Source organism: Carcharodon carcharias, chromosome 16 (genome assembly GCF_017639515.1).
Source record: "Carcharodon carcharias isolate sCarCar2 chromosome 16, sCarCar2.pri, whole genome shotgun sequence".
Taxonomy (NCBI): Eukaryota; Metazoa; Chordata; class Chondrichthyes; order Lamniformes; family Lamnidae; genus Carcharodon; species Carcharodon carcharias.
In genome coordinates, this window is record NC_054482.1 from 62,913,332 (window position 1) to 62,933,599 (window position 20,268).

A 20,268-nucleotide genomic window follows, 5' to 3' on the forward strand; every position below is an offset into this window, starting at 1 on the left:
TTCAGAAAGCATAAATTGGAGAATTTTGATGGGGAAACTTATTGTGGCACTATTGTCCCTGCTGTGATTAAATGGCTGTGCCACAATTGATGCACATATTCCCAAACACCTAAAGGATGGCAGGAAAAGAGAAAAAATGAACAAGAAATATGTTTGAGCGATGGACCAGAAGTTACATAAAGAATCTTTTTAAGGTGCTCTTTAATGAACTTCTGCTTATTGAGCTATCCCTAGCATCCTATGAGCCTATTTTGTGTGCATGTAAAGATGACTCTGCATTAAGCGTATACAAGCATCAGGAAATTGTAGTTATCTAACTGCTGTCAGTGAGGCAGCATGTTGAAATGGTTCTCCCACTAGTTTCATGTGGGAGCTTCCTGTGCCCCATTATCTCACCCTCCAGAAATATGGATGATACATTAAACAGGCAGAGATAAAGCATTACAGAGCACCACCATATATTCGAATCGGTTACCTTCACTGTATACTGGCATAACCAATTGAAAAATCGCATCTACAATCTCAGTGTCACCCGTCTCTACCCAAACTTAACTAACCATATCAAGGGCTGACCTCATCAGCCTTGATTGAAAAGAGTGTCTCACAATCTTCACGTGAACAACTGCAGAAAATCACTGATGTTGAAGAGCTAACATAACAGGAATGAGATTAAAATTTTGGGGACAATTTAAAACCACTCTATGGACACCGTATGATGGGTAGAAGGAGTTAAATTTACAAATATGTAAAACTTACTGCGAACCCATCTGTTTTGGTTTAACCACGGTATGTTTAGAGTCATCCAAGTAACTCATGATTATAATATGTTAGTGCAGTTCTGTTCCACAGATTTTTGCAGCCATTTGAGTTTAACACTGGCCAGATAAAGCAAATCAGTGCTTCTTAAAGACTGCTTGTGATCCAGAACGAGCAGGAGTGAAACCCCACGACCCCTTGACAAATCTTCTGCAGTGATTTGCTGCCCCACCCGGCACAACTCTCAATCACTCCCGGTACCAACCTCACCCTGCCAACCCCATGATCATCATTCCAAATCTCCCACTGACCACCAACTCACAATATTTCCAGTTGCCAGGGAAAATCTGTCATTGTCCTCAACCACGGCTGGGCCTGCTCCACTCTGGATTTTTAAGCAGTCACTGGGCAAGAATCATTGCAGTGGGATTGGAAAAAGCTGGAGTACTTCCCTGACTACAAGTGACTCTGAATTTGTTTCTTTAAATGAAAAAGCAAGGGTTAGTAGCTTTCTCAATTAACATTAATGAGGCCTGAGGTGCAATTTTGGGCCAACATTGGGGCACCCGGTTTGTGGGCATGTTCGGATCTTATCAGGTGCTGACAAATTTCTGCCCTTGTGCTCTTCAGTATTTGCTCATACATTCACCCTTGTCTTACTAAGTTACATCCTTCTGTTCCTTGGCAGGGAATTGCTCAGTAAGATGCCTTACATTACAATGTGCATAAAGGAGTCTCTGCGACTTTGCCCCCCTGTCCCAGGAATATCCAGGAGGCTGACCAAACCGCTCACTTTCTTTGATGGGAGGAAGATACCTGAAGGTTTCATTTATTAGTACATTTATGATATTAGAAAATTCTTATTAAACTGTGATGTTTTCAGTTTGTACTTAAAACTCTGAATCTACTTTAAAACACCTGCAGAGAGTACAATGTTAACAACATCATGAGCATGACAGGTAATTATGTCATATGCGAGCACAGTAATAGTTGTTTATCTGATCAAAATCATAACTTTAGGAGCTAAGCTTAAGAAAGCTTCTTTTAAAATAGGAGGTTGGAACTCAGAGTTTAACTTCGAACAGGTGGATTCTATATCTTACCATTGCCAGGTCTTCTCTGTGGCTTTTTTGCTTTTTCCTCCTCTATATTTGTAGCTTGTGCTACCCATTATGCTGTAAGGTATTAAGTGGGTTAACAGGCTGCCTCCGTTACCCTCAAATTAAGGACAGCGGGCGGATTCCTGAGGCAGATAGTCCGGTAGGAGGGTTCTCAGCATTGGTTGGAATAAGGTCGGTGATGCTGTGCACTGCCTTTGCCTTCCCTCCTGCCACCAGGGGCCGCCTAGAAGGCATTACCAGCTTCCAACTGGGTAGAGGGCCAGTCTGATACCGGGGAGATCCTGCCGATATTAGTAACTTTCCCACAATTGGTCCCTGAATTGGCCTGATTAGCTATCCACCACTGCCAGGCGAGTAGCTGCTGCAGGGTTAACCTCCAAATTGCTTGGAAGTGGAAACGTATCAGAGAGCTGACCAGATGTGCAAGTTTCAAATTTTGCTCCCGATCCTGCCTCCATCTCTCCTCCATGAGGCCAGGCAGATTCTGCCCACAATGTTGGATTCAAGAGTTTTTCATATGCTAAAATATAAAATAATTTTCACTGCCCTGTTGAGTAAGCTTCACGGGAGAACAGATTGCTGAATGTTGACAAACTGTTCTTTTTCTGTGCTTATGCCTCTGTTTGGTTTGCAAACAAAGAACCAAAGAATTTTCTGGCTAAGTAGGTGCTTGTTTTCACACAGAGAGGATAGATTATGCTCCCATCAAACACAGTTAATGCTATGTCAATACATTCTTTTAAAAATAAACATGGTATAAGGGTAATGTTAGATATAGATGTCCATCAAATGCTGCTGTGACCCTCTAGGGAAAGCAACTGGTCAATTTTGAATAGTGTAGATCATTAATTTTATTTGATACCCTCAGCTACCTTTGTGCATATGGGGAAATTTCATCGGGTTAGTGATTCCAGCAGCTTAACCTGTGGTTATTCACCACCCTGAAGAAATTGAACCATTTTCACTATCCTGTACTCTGTTCCCCTAAGGTGGACAAAGTACATGACAGTGCAAATTATACTTTGTTTGTTGTCAGCTTATTTCATTCCTCCTTTAAGTTCTTAACTGCAGAATTAATCATTGCTTTTCATTCATCAAGGAAATGGATTGCAGTTCATTTCAATTCAGAAATCTGTGGGTAGATTTTAATTGTAAGCCTGGTACAACCCTGCCAGCAGGAAGCCCAAGCCATTTTGAGGCCAGTATGTCATTATTGGACCCTGATTTACATGCAGCAATGAGGCTAGTGTGTACGCTGCCCGGTGGAAAGTACCAGTAAATTTGATGGTGGAACAGTAACGGAGCGGCTGAATATTGGAACCTGGTGTCAAACGCTGCCAGGTCACAATGTTAAATCCAGAGTAATCTTCCTCTAGTCTACCCCCTGCTTGTACCTTTGCCCAACTTCAGTGGAGCATGCTCTCATCTACCATTGTGACATTTTTCCAATTCCTGTCAGAGTGAGAATGCTACTTTTAGTGCTGAATCAACGATCTTATGCTTTGCCTTCTTGTCACTGTAACTGGAATGACTGGCCACAAAAAAAATGGGTAAGTTGAATGTTATAATTTTTAAAAATCTCAAACCTGCACCCAACCCCATCACTTCCAGTTTTAAGGTCAATCGGATGAGGTGATGGATAATCAATATGTTCTCAGGAGACAGGTTAGACATTTAAATATTATAATGAAACTGCAAATTCATATTTACCACTCTTCCAGGTTTAACCTGACCGGTTAGATTTACCAGGCCCTAGGGACCTTGGCAGCTAAAGGGAAGTGAGCACTGATTTTGGGCTAGGAGGAGCAGCAGTGTTTCCTCCCTGCCTACCAACCTTATCTGCTTCCCTTCCTGGCATTAGAACTCCTCAGCCAAGATCCAAAGGCCACGCATCCCAGAATTGACCTATCCAGAGGAGAGATTGGTACTGAATTTTGCTCAAGCCACTGAGGTGAAAGACCAAAATCTAACCCACTCTGCTATCCCACCCTAAAATATATATATTTTACAATTATGTAGAGCGCAGCAGAAACAGCTCTCAATGAGGAACAAAAATTTTCCTGTGCTTTTTTTTAACCACTTTTGGAATTAGTAGCGTAATGGATCAATTCTAACTTTCAATCTGCTAATCAGATACTGTGTATATCATCACAGTAAGTGATGCAGCATCACATGATTTTGTGTCTCATGCAGCTTTGTGGCAGATGTAGCCAGAGCCATAAGATGTGTTCCAAGAAAGCTCGTGCTTTATATACCTCTGCAGATTCATATATATATTTATTCATTCATGGGATATGGGTTTCGCTGGCTGGGCCAGCATTTAATGCCCATCCCTAGTTGCCCATGAGAAGGTGGTGGTGAGCTGCCTTCTTGAACTGCTGCAGTCTGTGTGGTGTCAGTATAGTTCCAGGATTTTGACCCAGTGATAGTGAAGGAACAGCAATATATTTCCAAGTCAGGATGGTGTGTGGCTTGGAGGGGAACCTCCAGGTGGTGGTGCTCCCACCTATCTGCTGCCCTTGTCTTTTTAGATGGTCATGGGTTCGGAAGGTACTGTCTGAGGGGCCTTGGTGAATACCTGCAGTGCATTTCTAGATAGTACACACTGCTGCTCCTGTGCATTGGTGGTGGAGTGAGTGAATGTTTGTGGATGTGGTGCCAGTCAAGTGGGCTGTTTTGTCCTAGACGGTGTCAAGCTTCTTGAGTGTTGTTGGAGCTGCACTTATCCAGGCAAATGGGGAGCATTTCATCACGTTCCTGACTTGTGCCTTGTAGATGGTGGACAGGCTTTGGGGAGTCAGGAGGTGATTAATCATCGCAGGATTCCTAGCCTCTGACCTGTTCTTGTAGCTACAGTATTTATATGGCCAGTCCAGTTCAGTTTCTGGCCAATGCTAACCCTCAGGATGTTGCTGTTATTCAGTGATGGTAATACCATTGAATGTCAAGGGACAATGGTTGGATTCTCTCTAGTTGGAGATGGTCATTCCCCAACACTTGTGTGGCGTGAATGTTATTTGCCGCTTGTCAACCCAAGCCTGGATATAGTCCAGGTCTTGCTGCATTTGAACATGGACTGCTTCAGTATCTGAGGAGTTGCAAATGGTGTTGAATTGTGCAAACATCAGCAAATATCCCCTTATCTGACCTTATAATGGAAGGGAGGTCATTGATGAAGCAGGTGAAGATGGTTGGGCTGAGGACATTACCCTGAAGAACTCTTACAATGATGTCCTGGAACTAAGATGATTGACCTCCAACAACCATAACCATTTTCTTTTGTGCTAGGTATGACTCCAACCGGTGGAAAGTTTTCCCCCTGATTCTCATTGACTCCAGTTTTGATAGGGTTCCTTGATGCTATACTCAGTCAAATGTGGCCTTGGTGTCAAACGCAGTCACTCTCACCTCAAACAATAGCAAGAATATTATAGAAATGAGGACTTAATTAGGATTATCTTTGTGTGCCTACCACTCCTTTTTGCACTAAAAAACAGGTGGGACCATGTTTACCAGATAAAAGCACTGGCTTGCTGCTAGTTGTCTGGCTGTTCTGATTTTTGGACAGATTTTGATTTAGATGGTGACTAATTTTGCTTGATACAGACTGAAGCCTCATGAACATGCACAAATTGAGACTAAATGACATATTAGGACTCTCTGTCTTCGTTACCAATCCTATTTACCAGATGTGGACAAGGGGAAGGTATTTTGAGCATACATGTGCTGAGTTCCCACAACACAGAGAGAAACCCACCATTATATATTTAAAAATCTTAATCCATATTGCTGTTCATTTTTAAAACTGGTCTTTTTCTGCTGAACAAAGAAAGTTATGATGGTTGTTACAATTCACTTGATCACAAGGTTGACCCCTCTGTTTGGGAGCTATCCCCAGGAGTTTCAGGGACAAAAGAATTCTTTTCTCAGTTTCTGGAATGTCACACTTTGTTACGCCTAGAGAGCTACTAACAGACTCACATCACACCTGGTAATGTTCAGACCAATTTCAAACTGAGCTATGGGGATGCCATTTGCATTTGATAAGCCAACCTTGCTAACAGAGTCAGCAGTATGCTGAGACAATGGCTTTCCAAATGCTAGCCACTCAACATGGATGACACTCCTTTCAACAACTAATGACTGAGACATTATCAGTCTTGAAACCGAAGCCAATTCCAGGTGCTGGATAAGCATCCCTTTTGAAGTCATTGTGGCAAAGGAAAGTTACATGACCAAAGCTTTTTGGACAGCTTCATATTACTTCTTTGGCCTTCACAGCCAGACTGCTGTTTTAACATCAACTGGACAGAACTCCAGCAGCCAGGCTGGGTAAGCAGTCTCAACTCTTCAAAGCCTGCTTGATTCTAAGTCTGATCAATGCCTTCCAAGTGATATAAACACAGAAAAGCCCATCGTGCAGCAGCAACATTTGTTTCACGGATTTTCTTATCATTTAACCAACCAGAAACACTTGGAGTGGAACCCCACCATGAAGGAAAAACCTTCTGGACTCTGACTTTAGACTCTGAAACTCACGTGATCTAATATTAATTTTTCTGTGGCCTTGTACAGTAAAACTCCTTTTCTCTATCCCCCTTTCACTGTGTGAATGTGGGGAGTGGGAAGTGGTGAATGCTCCTTTTGTTTCAGGTTTTGAATGTGCAAAATAAACTAACCTTCTGAGTTAATCTTAACTTGAATTTGCTGTGGACTATCAGTACAAATGAGCCCCAAAAAATGAGGGATTGGAAACACACACCACTGCTTATTCTTTAAAAAATAACTAATTCAAACACCCTCTGTTTATGGACAGGTGGTAAGAAGAAATCAGGGCAGTTTAAACTGTCCCTCTCCTGATCATAACACACGAATGGCAGGGAAATGATGCCAAGCACAGGAGACCTTACAAACCATAAGGAAGCAATATATCTCCGCATGGTTTTGAAACTGTAACTAATGTTCATCTGTATTTTCACAGGTTGCCTGGTAGGTGTAAGCATCTACTGTATTCACAGGAATCCTATGATCTGGGATAATCCAGAGGTAACTTCCTTCTCCATTACTAGAGTATGAAGTGTTCACACCATTACCTTAACAATATGCACTCTTTGCTTCCGTATACTGCGCCAGTACCTCCATACTAGCGCTATTGGATAGTTTTCCATTGAATTAACCTACTCGTTGCAAGTTTAAAAGTTAAATTTTTAGTCTGAAACTTAAATGTAGATGTGCTACTAAAAATACCTATTAGATATATTTATATGTTATTGGATTCATTTATTATAATTTGCGGGATCTTCCAGTACCACCAAAGTGAATGGACTTTTGGTTGGCTCGGCACACCATCAGCCACAGCAGGACCGGAAACTCCCGGCCAATGCCACATATTTAGAGGATATATCACACATAAAGATGGTATGATTAATGTAATAATATTATATATATCTTAAATGCATGATGTTAAAAAAAACCTTGGGCTAATAGATGGTGCTGCTTAAACATTTTAATATCCAGCACCATACTAGCAAGCAAATAGTTGGACAAGGAAGAAAGTAAATACAAAATTTAGTTATATTAAAGTAGACCTACAGTTTGATTCAGCAGATGTGTTTCCATGGGCAGAATTTTCTGCCTGTCGGGCGGGCGGAGCAGAAGCAACCGTGGGCGGGCGCGGACCCAATCGGCGCCCGTGATTGGGTCCGCGCTGCCATTTTGCATGGTTGGGCCAATTAAGGCCCACTCAGTGCATTTCCCGACTTCTGTGAATAGCGGGAGCGTGCGGGCTGCGGCCGACGTGCACAGACAGCCAGGTCCAATGGCGACCCGGCAGTCTGTCTAAAGGAAGACCTGGCAGCCTCCTGTAGGCTGCTCACAATGGCCACTTCCAGGTCACGCTGCAGGGCGTTGGCTGAGCAGGGCGCACTGGAGGGAAGGGCACAGGAGCAGGGCAGGCTGCAGGGTCTGCCACAGGAGCAGGGCAGGCTGCAGGGTAGGCCAGCGGGGGGCCAATGCGCCCCTTGCTTTTCTGATGACTGCCTTGCTGTCCTCCTTGAGGAGGTGGCAGCACAGCGGGAGGTGTTGATCCCCCAGGATGGGAGGAGGAGGCCCCCCCCCACATGACCAAACGTGCCTGGGAGGAGGTGGCGGAGGTGGTGAGCTCCCGTGACATGGTGCGATGCACCTGGATCCAGTGCTGTAAGCGCTTCAATGATTTGTTACGCTCTGGAAGAGTGAGTACCATTTTGGCATTGGGCATTTAACCCAGGAGGTAGCCTTAGCCTTTGAGGCCCCCATCCCCAAGTCTTGCTGTTGTGACTGCATTGAATCATGTTGGGTATTTCTCATATGCTGGGTGGGCAAGCAGATCTTGACCATGCTTAGATCAGCCTGAGTGGTTCATGAGGAGATGAGTTCTCCCCCGCACCATGTGTTGCTCTTAGTCGCACATGACTAGTCTGGGGGCAACCTGCAGGAGATGCAGCTAGGCGCATACTCAGAACCCTAACACATGCCCTGTTCACAGTGATGAGATTGTGGAAGGGGAGCCTCAATGTGTCGTGGCCAAGAGCCAACTGCTGCCCTTGACGCTGCATGTAGTTGCGCCTCCTTGCTATAGGAGCAAAGACTGTGTGTTTCCTCAAGTGATGGAGGCAGAATGTGTACAAGGTGGCCATTGGGTGACGTTGGGAGCAGATGTACTATCTTTACGTGACTGATCAGCAGTAGCGGGGAGAGGAGGCACTGGAGGCCTGATATGGTCCACTGTGGTTGGGGTGCGGCGTGCACGTGCAGAGTCCATGTGCAAATTGCCACAATGAATGTTCTTCTCTGTTTTTCAGAAGAAGAATGCTCACAATGCGTCGGAGCATTTATGGACTGGAGGCGGCCAGGCTCACCTGATGATGCTAAGCTGCTTTGAACAGGAGGCCCTGGAGCTTGAGAGGTGCCATGCGCCCGGGTCAACTGGTGTCGGTGAGGCTGGGGTGGAACAGGTATTTGGGGCCAATAGTGAGATCCGCTATATCCTCCCAACATCCATAGCACTTTTGATTGTTTGATTTGTTATTGTTGCAACATTGCTCGGTCACAGAGTGAAAGAGTCAGAGGTGTGGATCATAGAAAAAGGTCCTTTGGCCCTTCGAGGATGCACGCGTCAAACACCTTCCAAAGTCTCCTTATCCCATTTCCCAGCACTATGCCCATGGCCTTGTATGCCATGGCATTGCAACTGCACATCCAAATACTTATTACATGTTAGGAGGGTTTTTGCGTCCACCACCCTTTCAGGCAGTGCTTTCCACAATCCCACCACACTCTGTGTGCAAAAGTTGTTCATCACATCACCTGTCAACCTTATGCCCCTTACCTTAAATCTATGCCACCTGGTTACTCATCCCTCCACCAAGGGAAAAGTTCCTTTCCGTTACCCTATCTATGCCCTTCATAATGTTATAAACCTCAATAACGTCACCCCTCAATCTCCTCTGCTCCAGAGGAAATAACCCCAGTCTATGCTATGTCTCCTCATAAGTCAAACTCTCTAGCCCAGCCAGCATCCTGGTCAATGACCTCTACACTCTCTCCACTCCAATCACATCCTTCCCATGAAGTGCATTTCACAACAGCATGCAGTATTGTAGCTGTGGCCTAGGCAGCGTTTTCTGCACTTGGAACATGACCTCCCTGATCTTATATTCTATTCCTCGGCTAATAAAGGCAAGTATGGCATTTATCTTCTTAAACACCTTATGTACCTGTCCCGCCAACTTAAGGGGCCTGTCGACATGCACAGCAAGGTCCCTCTGATCCTCCTTATTTTCCACGGTCCTACCATTCATCGTGTATTCCCTTGCCTTGTTTGTCCTGCCCAAGTGCATCACCTCACACTTATCCACATAACATTCCATTTGGCATTCCTTAGGCCATCTGACCAGCCCGTTTATATCTGCCTGTAATGTAGGGTATCCTCCTCACTATTTCCCACCCCACCAATATTCGTGTCCGCAGGTTCTGGAAGGTTGAGCACATAATGAGCCAGGGGGAAAGGGATGAAGTGTGTCACTGTGTGCACGCTAACTGATCCACTGTCCTTGTTGTTATTTTCAGATCATCAGAGCCTGGCCACCAGCAGCAATTGCAGATGCCCCCTCTCACACCCGAGGACCCTCAAGTGTCACCTGCATCACACCATTTCTGCGAGGCAGGCATCAGCACAGATACAAGCACCTCAGTGGGCATTGCAACATGGGCTAGTGTCCCGGGGCATAATGGAGAGGGCACTTCACAATCGTTAGAGGAGCCGGCGGAGACAGAGAGTGTCGATGGCGCCAGCAGTTGGAGGACTGCAGGGGACCAGGCACATGCTGAGTCAGTGCCTGATGATGTGCCTCTGGAGTTGTCCGCGACATAGCAGCTGCAGAAAATGTGGCCGGGCGTGCGGGAGAATCTGGAAGCATTACATGAGGCTATGCTTCGCTTGGTATCTGCGGTGGAGGAGTCCACACGGAGGATCACTGATGCAATGAGCCTCATGGCAGAGCGTCATGCCTCCACCATGGAGAGAACAATCAGGTTCTCCTCGGGTTACACTCGGACCTGCCAACCCTCACAATGCCAGTGGCCACAGCTGATCATGCCAATGTGGGAGATGGTGTGGACTTCAAGCTTCCCAGCTCATTGCCCATCCATCGACGGTGAGCAGGGAGGTCTGGGGCGACCTCACATAGGCGCAGCATCTGCCTGTCGTATCTGCGGGCTCCTCTCATTGTGCTCTGGATGAGGGCAGCAGCTGCTCCACCCTTCTCCCAGCGACCGCTTCATCAGGTGAGGCTGCTATGACTAGGGAGATGCCAGCTGTGGAACAGGCAGATCCCTCCCATGCGGGCCCAGCACAGGCTCCACGGGCTAGAGGACAACCACCAAGGTCATCGAGGCCAACAGGACAGCAGAGTGAGCGGGCTGTCTCAGATGCCACTCCGAGCAATGGGGCAGCATCAAGACACAGCACCTGTAAACGTAAGCATAAGGCACCTTAGGCACACCATGGGTTTCTCACTGGTGCTTTTGTGTTGGCCCTAGATTAGGAACTTATTATTTGTTTCTGCTTGAATAACGTTTTGTTTTGACTTTGTGAGAACTTTTGATGGTGAAAATTAAAACCAGAGGTGTTACCATGGCTGAGGATGGCTTCTTTGTTCTGCATGTTTTACAGACATGTCATGAGTGTTTGTTTCGACATTGAAGTTTATGTCCAAAGCCCTTAGTTGCAGTTGATAACCTGGCAGATTTAGCACTTAAGTGCCGAGTATGGAAGCGCCAGGCAAGGATGGTCCATTTGTGTTGAGCTAGCTGAAGGTTCATTGGATTAAAGTCTCCCGGGTGTCCCTGCCTCCTTGGTGTAGTCCTGGGTCAGCGTTTAGCCCCTCAGCATTCCCCTGTGCTTCCTCAGAATCAGTGCTGGGCTCATCGTGTGCAGCCGCATCCACTGCATCAACGTCTTCATCATCTACTGCGTCCCCCTTTCCAGCGCAAGATTGTGGAGAGTGCAGCATGCAACCACTATCACCGACACACGATCTGGGGGGTACTGGAGCGCGTCCCCTGAGCGGTCCAGGCATCGGAAGTGCATCTTGAGAAGACCGATGGCTCTCTCCAACACAGCCCTTGTAGTGCCCTGGCTCCTATTGTAGCACTGCTCTGCATCTGATATTGGATGGTGGAGAGGCGTCATGAGCCACCTTCTGAGGGGATAGCCCTTGTCACCCAGCAACCATCCATCAAGCCAGGCTGGAGCACTGAAGAGCCTTGGTACCTGGGAGTGTCTGAGGATGTGGGCCTTGTGGAAGCTGCCTGGGTACCTTGCACAGACTTGTAGAATCAGCATCCTGTGATCACACACTATCTGCACGTTCATGGAGTGGAAGCCCTTCCTGTTGTCGAAGGCACCAGGCTCACCTGCTGGTGCCTTGATGGCCACATGTGTACAGCAGTCTATTGCACCCTGGATGCAGGGAGAAGACAGCAATGGCCACAAAGCCTCTGGCTTGCTGTGCCTGGCTTGCCTGGTCCCAACTGAAATGGATGAAGGTCAATGCACGCCTGAACAGAGCGTCTGTGACCTGCTTGACACAATTGTGGACAGCTGATTGGGAGACACCACAAAGATCATCCACCGAGCCTTGGAAGGAACCAGAGGCATAGAAGTTGAGGGCACCTGTGACCTTCAGAGCATGGCGTGTCCACCCACACAGTTGGGAGACATCTCAGGGCCAATCATGATGACGGATGTAGTTGCCTGTCTCTCTTGACAGTTGGAGCCTCTTTCGGCACTGCACCTCAGTCATACTCGCCGCCTGTATACCCTGGCAGCAGAATAGTGGCGTCTTCTGTGGCCCCTTCTACCTTGGACAACCTCTTGGCCCAGCGCCCCTTGTGCCTGCACCTGTACTCCCAAAGGTGGCTCCCCTGGAAGCTAATTGTGCACTCCTGGCCTCCTCCTTATTCTAGCCCTCCCTTCCGCCTCAGAGGAGCTGCCTCCAATGGACATGTCAGAACCCATACCCAGGCTAAAGGGAGGTCTCCGGAAAGCTGCAGGCCCGATAAAGATTACTGACTGCAGAGTGCTGACCTTAAGGTTCAAACTACACACAAAGCTGCTGCAATTCATTGTGAACTGCTACAATTCACACAGGCAAGTTTAAAAAACTTAAATACCCACAGACCAGATTGACGACCCTATTGAACCCTCTTATCCCGCCTATGGAAGAGTTTCATTAAAAAGTCTCTTACCTGCCTGCCCATTGCGCCCATGCGCCGACCCGAAGAGCGTACAGGTGCCTGCAAGTCACCGTCGATTGATGACTTAAGGGCCTTAACTAGCCTGTTAATTAATGGCAGGCGAGCGTCGAAATTCATCGCATGCCCGCCCAGCGAAATATCGCGATGGCGCATGGTGAGGTCGGGATGCTTGCCCGACATCACCGCACATCATTTTACACACTGACTTGCGGGCCCGCACCCCAGCACGTCAAGCAGAAAATTCTGAGTCTTTTGCAACTTTACAGAATGTTAGGTGCGACCTTTTCCTCCCTCCAGTTTCCTCTGGAGGCCTTGGACCTCTACCACTACCAATTCCCTTTACCTCTAACTCTCTGGTGTTTTACTATGTTTTACCTTCCTCTTCCACTCTCCAGGCTTGTATGCACTTCCACATTCCAGATCAATTCTCCCCACTTCCCCCTTAACTCTATATTCCTTGTACCTACCACCCCACTCCTCATCTGACCTCCAGTGTGAGTCCTTTCTTGACCCTGTCGCAGCTATTGACTAGCCTTCTAATACTGCTCAACCTGAAGACTGAACTTAGCCTGGGCTGCCTATATGTAGTGCTATGGCAGATTGACTCGCATGTATGAAGAATGTTCTCAGTACAAACTCATTAATGTGAAGCTATTGATACAGAATTGACCTCACTCATGAGTAGGATACTGAGTTACTTGGCCCCCATCTTTTAAGATGAATTCCAAGTTCAGTTTCTGTCCGAACATTCTTAATTTCTATTTGAATCATAGCTGGTTTAATAGTAATGTAGCTAGTGTAATTCTAATTTGAATCAGTACTGACAAGTGAACTCTTTACAGATCTGATTCACAATTACCTAGCAACTGCCAATATCTGTATGCACTTGAAGTCTCATAAAGAATGTAGTTCTGAAAAATACTGTTTGATAATACCTTGTTCTCTTGTAGGTGTTTGACCCTTCAAGATTTTCACCTGAAAATTCAGCAAACAGACACACACATGCCTTCATACCCTTCTCTGCTGGACCAAGGTACCAAAATATTTCAAATATTAGTGAATTAAGCTGCTGATTGTCAATTTAGTATTATTCTTGAGCAAATTAACTTTTCTATAAAGGCTTGGCTCATAGTTTATCAACTGGGTGGAATCCAGTTCACAGGTACTGTTCCAAATGCTTTGTTAATCTTGACTAGCACTTGATATTGGGAGTCACTGCACAAAGGTCAATTTTGAAGGGAAAATAAAACTACCATGGCCTGGCTGTTCTGAGAACTAACACCTCCCACAGTAAGATCCATTGTTTAAAATCGTAGGCCCCCATAATTGTTGCAAAATTACATTTTCCATTGTGCAGAATGGAATTTGGGGAGCTTTCTTATAACTCCCAGTTGTGTATCTATAAAACCAATCCTTGTTTTTTATCTCAGGGTGCTGCCAACTATAATCAGAACATGTGGGGGTGGAGGGTGGTGATGGTGGAGAGAAAGGAATGAAAACCTCTGACACTGCATGAACTGTGTGATACTAATATTAACTTCTGTTGAATGCCTTCATGACAGTTGTTGCTGGAAATGTCTTGTGATGCAGATTGCATTCTATAGCTCCTACTGATGTGCTATATTTTCTAACAATCATAGTACAGTCTCAAATCCTAAGAGGCATTTGACACACTAGATAATAGCTTAAGGAATTGTACATATGATAAATGAAGCATGGATTTTAGGGGAATTCAACTGTAGTTTCATGGGATGAAATTAAAATAATAAAGGGGAATTGTATTTGACTGAGTGGCTTCATAATAACATATATTATAATCCTCTATACCTGCTTTTTTCCAGGTCTCCTTTTTTTTGTTTTATGCTTGGAAACTGATAGCGAGAGGCAATTAGGAGCTGAGGTTTAGTAGGAAATTCCTCTTTAACAGCATTATAAATAAGAACATTGAATTGTTGACAGCACCCCATATTTATGTACCCACTGAGAGGAACTTCATATAATTGAAGAGATCAATTTACACAAGTGCCTTCTCTAAATCCACAATTGACTGTTTGTTTGAAAGTGTAAAACACCGGAATGGTTAAGTCTGAGAAGCACTATTAAATCTGTAGGTCCTGCCCCATGGACATTTAGGAGTATGCAGTGACCCAATAAAATACATTTCTGGTTCAAAAGATTTCTCATGAAGTTGGATTCAAAACCTTTTTTTTGCAGGAACTGCATTGGTCAGCAGTTTGCCATGAATGAAATGAAGGTGGCTGTCGCAATGATTCTTAACCGGTTTGAACTGAAAATTGATGAATCAAAACCACCAATTAAAGTACCTCAGCTGGTCCTTCGATCCAAAAATGGAATACACCTGAAGGTCAAAAAACTGGATTAACACTAGCTGCAAGAATAAGGATACTTGGAAAAACATAAGAAAAGTAATAACTTCAAAATCAGACAGATCAATCAGTAAACGAGACAATTATGGCAAAATTAATGTGGCGGTAGAATATTAAAAAAACTGGAATACCTGTATTGAAGGTGTTTGTTAACAGCATCCTTTCTTAAATATGTTGATATCTCAGCATGGGTTCAAATGCACAGAATTGTTATGGTATAGAAGGAGGCCATTCGGCCCATCATGTCAGCACCGGCTCTCCTGAGCATTTTAACTTGGTGCCAATCTTCTGTCTTTTCCCCGTAACACTGCACATTGTTTCCATTTAGATAATCATCCAATGCCCTCTTTAATGCCTCAATTGAACCTGCCTCTGCCACACTTCCAGACAGTGTATTCCAAACCTGAACTACTTGCTGTGTGAAAAAGTTTTTTCTCACCTTGTATTTGCTTCCTTTGCAAAACACTTTAAAACTGTGCCCTCTGGTTTTCGATCCATTTATGAGTGAGAACAGTTTCTCTCTATCTACTCTGTCCAGGCCCCGCATTATTCTGAAAACTTCTATCAAGTGTCCTCTCAGCCTTCTCTCCAAGGAAAACAGTCCCAACTTCTCCAATTTTTCCTCATAACTGAAGTGTCTCATCCCTGGAACCATTCTCATAAACCTCTTCTGCACTCTCTGCAATGCATTCACATTCTTCCTATAATGTGGTGCCCAGAACTGTACACAATATTCCAACTGAGGTCCAATCAGTGTCTTATATAAGTTCATCATAAACTCCCTGCTCTTGTACTCTATGCCCCTGTTAATGAAGCCTAGAATACTGTATGCTTTAGAAACAGCTCTTTCTATCTGTCCTGCCATCTTTAATGACTTATGTGCACTCACACCAGGTCTCTGCTCCTGCACACCCTTTAGAATAGTATCCTTTATTTTATACTGTCTCTCCATGTTCTTTGTACCAAAGTGTATCACCTCACACTTCTCCGCATTGAACTTCATCTGCCACCTATCTGCCCACTCCACCGATATGCCAGTGTCCTTTTGAAGTTCTACACTGTCCCCACATTTTACAATTCTCCCAAGCTTTGTGTCATCCGCAAACTTTGAAATTGTCCCCTGCACACCAAGATCGAGATCATTTATATATATCAGGAAGAGCAAGGGTCCCAGTACTGACCCCTGGGGAACTCCACTAAAAAACATCTTCCAGCCTGAAAAATACCCATTAACCATTACTCTCTGTTTCTTATCCCTCAGACAATTTTGTATCCACGTTGCTATTGTCCCTTTTATTCCATGACCTATAACTTTCCTCACAAGTCTGTTGTGTGGTACTGTATCAGGTGTGTTTTGGGAGTCCATATACACCACATCAACGGCCTTGCCCTCATCAACCATTCTGATATCTCTTCAAAAAACTCTGTCAAGTTAGTTAGACACGATTTTCCCTTAACAAATCCATGCTGACTCTTCTGAATCAATCCAAGTATTTCCATGTGACTATTAATTCTATCCAGAATAATTGTTTCTAGAAGTTTCCCCATCACCAAAGTTAAACTGACTAGTCTGTAATTACAGGACAGATCTTTACAACCTTTTTTGAACAAGGGCATAATGTTTGATTCCCACGTCATTATATTTCTGCCTTGCATACCATATATCTCATTCATTATCTGGTGTTCATTATGGATAGCTTTATTTTGTTTCCATCTACTGTTGCTGATGATGAATTTCATGGGACACTTGATAGCCAAACAACTTCATACAATTGATGCATGATAATTTCTATACTCTATAATTAACTATTGTGGTTTAATTGTTTCGAAGTGAACAAGCAATAATTGTAGATTACTGGGAAATAACAGTACCTCTTAATCATCACTTGAGTTAATCAAGAACTACAGGCTACAGAGTTTGAACAGAAATTGATTTTGTTTGAATCATGCCATTTCATTAGAAATTCAATAAGGGTACAACAAAATCCAACCAGTATTAGAGAAAAAGGATGAGAAGAACATTAGAGTAAATTGTTTCTTCTACTGCAACTGTTCACTTTTTCCAATATGGACAAAAAGATGTATCTATTGATCATGGAAGGATGGGAACAGAGTAAAAGTGGTTGTTGGTAATGGAGACCTCCATTGGCCTTGTTCACCCATGTGGCTCAATCTGTAATGAAATTTAGCAAATTGCTGCATTGTGGGAGAAGTTGACATTGTGTTTCATCTAATCCTTTGACACTAAACAAGTATTTGGGGGATGTATGGTATCCTCAGATTCTCAGTTCTCTGGACTCTAATAATGCCTGTGGTTCTAATATCACCTTTTCACCAGCTTCATTATGTTTGCCTCTGAATTTTCCCTTGGACTTTTCAATCTACTTTACTCCCAGTCCACCAAATACCAGATAATGCCAGCATCAGTATAAAATTTAGATCATCAGCTGGAATGACTGAATATGACAGTCTGTAATTTTTAAGTACCAAAGGAATGACTTTTTCCTCAAACCTGGTAGCCTCTTAAGTGTTAGCTGTTAAAGAGGAAAGTTGCTATTTGGGAATATACTGTCAATTCAAGGCAATGCTACTGATAAGTGATGGATTATTTAAAGATTGAAATATCATACATCTTTAGGAAGTGTAATAATAATAATTTCACATTATTAAACATTATGAGATCTTTGATAAGTAATATGACTAAGATAAATTATATAGCATTTCACGTTGAAAGCTCTTCTCTTCCACCCATTTTCCCTTAAAACTTTTAGGAGGAATTTAACATCTTAAAATATCTTCCAAATTTCAGTTGAAAACATTGTTATTACAAAACTTGTACTTACTGCTGTTAATTTTATGATTTGAAGCTTTTATCTGATTGGGGAGTGGGTGCTGGACCAAACGATGAACCTGTATAATGTCAATAAAAGAACTTTAAAAAAATATATGGAGGCTGAAAATCTACACTCCCAGCAATGCAGTACTGCCATACATCTTTTAGGGTTGCAACAGAGTTACCAAAAATTGGGCTGGCAGCCAAGTAAGCTGCTTCCCAATCTCTATTCCAAGCTTCCAGTGGCATTTTTGGGGTAGAACATGGCTCTTGGCATTAGAGAGGATGGGGAGAGCCCAGCAGGAAATTTCCTTATACCCAGCGCAAGCTGGCTAAGTGATCAGTACACATTAGGCAGACAAGCCCTCATCCCGCTTGGACATTTCCAGAAGTTGAAGATCTAGTTTTCAAGATTTGGGGCAGGTTAAAAAACATATGCATTTGACATCAATTCACTTGCTAATTGCCAATTTCCCTTTTCTGCCAGACACTTGTGCTGCTTCCAGTGTGGCATGTGTACTTGTCTGTTATTTAATGGAGGAACATCTCACTGACCCCGGCTACTTCAGCAGAATCAGAAACAAGGATTTCCAAGAGGTACTCTGTAGCATCTAATACTGGCAGAGCAGCTCTTCAGCTTCACCCGTTTATTCCATAGTTTGTGAATTATTCAGTGGCTTGGAACAAATTTTTCTCCAGATTATTGCTCCATGAATTTTCAGATTTTCTTGGATCAGCAAACCAATTTTCTCCTTGCCACCTATATTGATAGAAATTACTAATTGGAAATATAGGCATAATAAGGTAATGGAGAAGCTTCTTCCTGATGAAACATACATCTAATGAGGAGGATGAATGCTTGTTATGATTTTTCCAGCATTTTCAAATCAAATTTAGCAAGCATGGTGAGAAAAACACATAAACTATCAAAGAGTAAAATGTCCTCCTGGCAAAGCCGCACTAATCATGCGGCAAATTCCTAGATGATTGTTTTCATAGGGATCGGCTGGTAGTGATGGAGTTTGGTGTCTTGCATCCATCCTGTACTTTACTGATGAGTTAAGAGATACTAAAATATTAATGCCCCTGTAAACTATTGCAGAAAATCTGTAACATGAAATAATGGACATTGTCAACAGGTGAAGCTGTCAACAGATAGATACATGGCAGCATGATGTCATCACTATAATGGAAATTTGGTTTAAAGAGGAGCAGAAATGGCAGTTCAACATCCTTGGATGGCAGGATGGAGCGGGAGATAAAAAAGGTGGCAGTGTAGCATTAATGGCTAAAGAAACAACTACAACTGTGAGAAGAAATGATAGACTAGACAGTTAAATTCAACATCATTATGGAAAAGGACAAAGATAGAAACAGGAGAGGGATGGTGCAGACATTCTAGTTAAAGGGGAGGAGTGTGAAATATTAGATACAATAAGCATAATGAGAGAGGAAATACTAGAGGGACTGGCATCCTTGAAGGCGAATAAATCACTAGGGCCGGATAGATTGTATCCCAAGTTGTCAAAGGAAGCCAGGGAGGAAATAGCGGATGCTCTGAGGATCATTTTCCAATCCTCACTAGACTCAAGAGAGGGACCAGAGGATTGGCAGTCTGTGAATGTTGTACCAATATTTTAAAAAGGTGCGAGTGATAGGTCAGAAAATTATAGGCTGGTCATCTGACTTCCGTGGTGGACAAATTATTGGAATAAATTCTGAGAGACAGGATCAACTGTCATTTAGAAAGGCACGGGTTGATCAGGGATAGTCAGCATGGTTTGTTAGGGGAAGATCGTGTCTTACTAACTTAATAGAACTTTTTGAGGAAGTAACAAGGAAGATTGATGAGCATAGTGGATGTTGTCTACATGGATTTTAGTAAGGCATTTGACAAGGTCCCATATGGCAGACTGATCAGTAAAGTGGGATCCCATGGGATACATTTTTGCCAAAATCCAATCCAATTTTGCGAGTTGGATCCAAAATTGGATCAGTGACTGGAAACAAAGGGTAATGGTCGATGGATGTTTTTGCAAGTGGAAAGTGGTTTCCAGTGGTGTTCCACAGGGCTCAGCATTGGGGACCTTGCTGTTTGTCATATATATTAATGATTTGGACTTAAATATGGGAGGTATGATTGGGAAATTTGCAGATAACGCAAAAATTGGCCATATAGTTGATAGTGAAGAGGATAACTATTCCCTGCAGAATGATATAAATGGCTCGGTTGAATGGGTGGGAAAGTGGCAAATAGAGTTCAATCCTGAAAAGTTTGAAGTAATGCATTTGGGGAGGGCAAACAAAGCAAGGAAATACTCAATAGGTGGGAGGATTTTGCAAGGAGTAGAGGAGGTGAGAGACCGTAGAA

At 43.7% G+C, this 20,268-nt stretch overlaps 1 protein-coding gene across 3 annotated transcripts in view; it reads left to right on the forward strand.

The window, feature by feature from the left end:
* The window catches only part of LOC121288905 (cytochrome P450 4B1-like), a 123,588-nt gene extending 108,388 nt beyond the window's left edge, over window positions 1-15,200 (forward strand). For all 3 annotated transcript variants that reach the window (XM_041207756.1, XM_041207755.1, XM_041207753.1), the window contains 4 exons: window positions 1,445-1,578; window positions 6,859-6,923; window positions 13,628-13,710; window positions 14,892-15,200. In XM_041207756.1, the coding sequence (XP_041063690.1) occupies window positions 1,445-1,578; window positions 6,859-6,923; window positions 13,628-13,710; window positions 14,892-15,060 (451 nt within the window). In that variant the 3' untranslated portion in view covers window positions 15,061-15,200. The remainder of the gene's footprint in view (window positions 1-1,444; window positions 1,579-6,858; window positions 6,924-13,627; window positions 13,711-14,891) is intronic.
* Window positions 15,201-20,268: the final 5,068 nt, after the last annotated feature.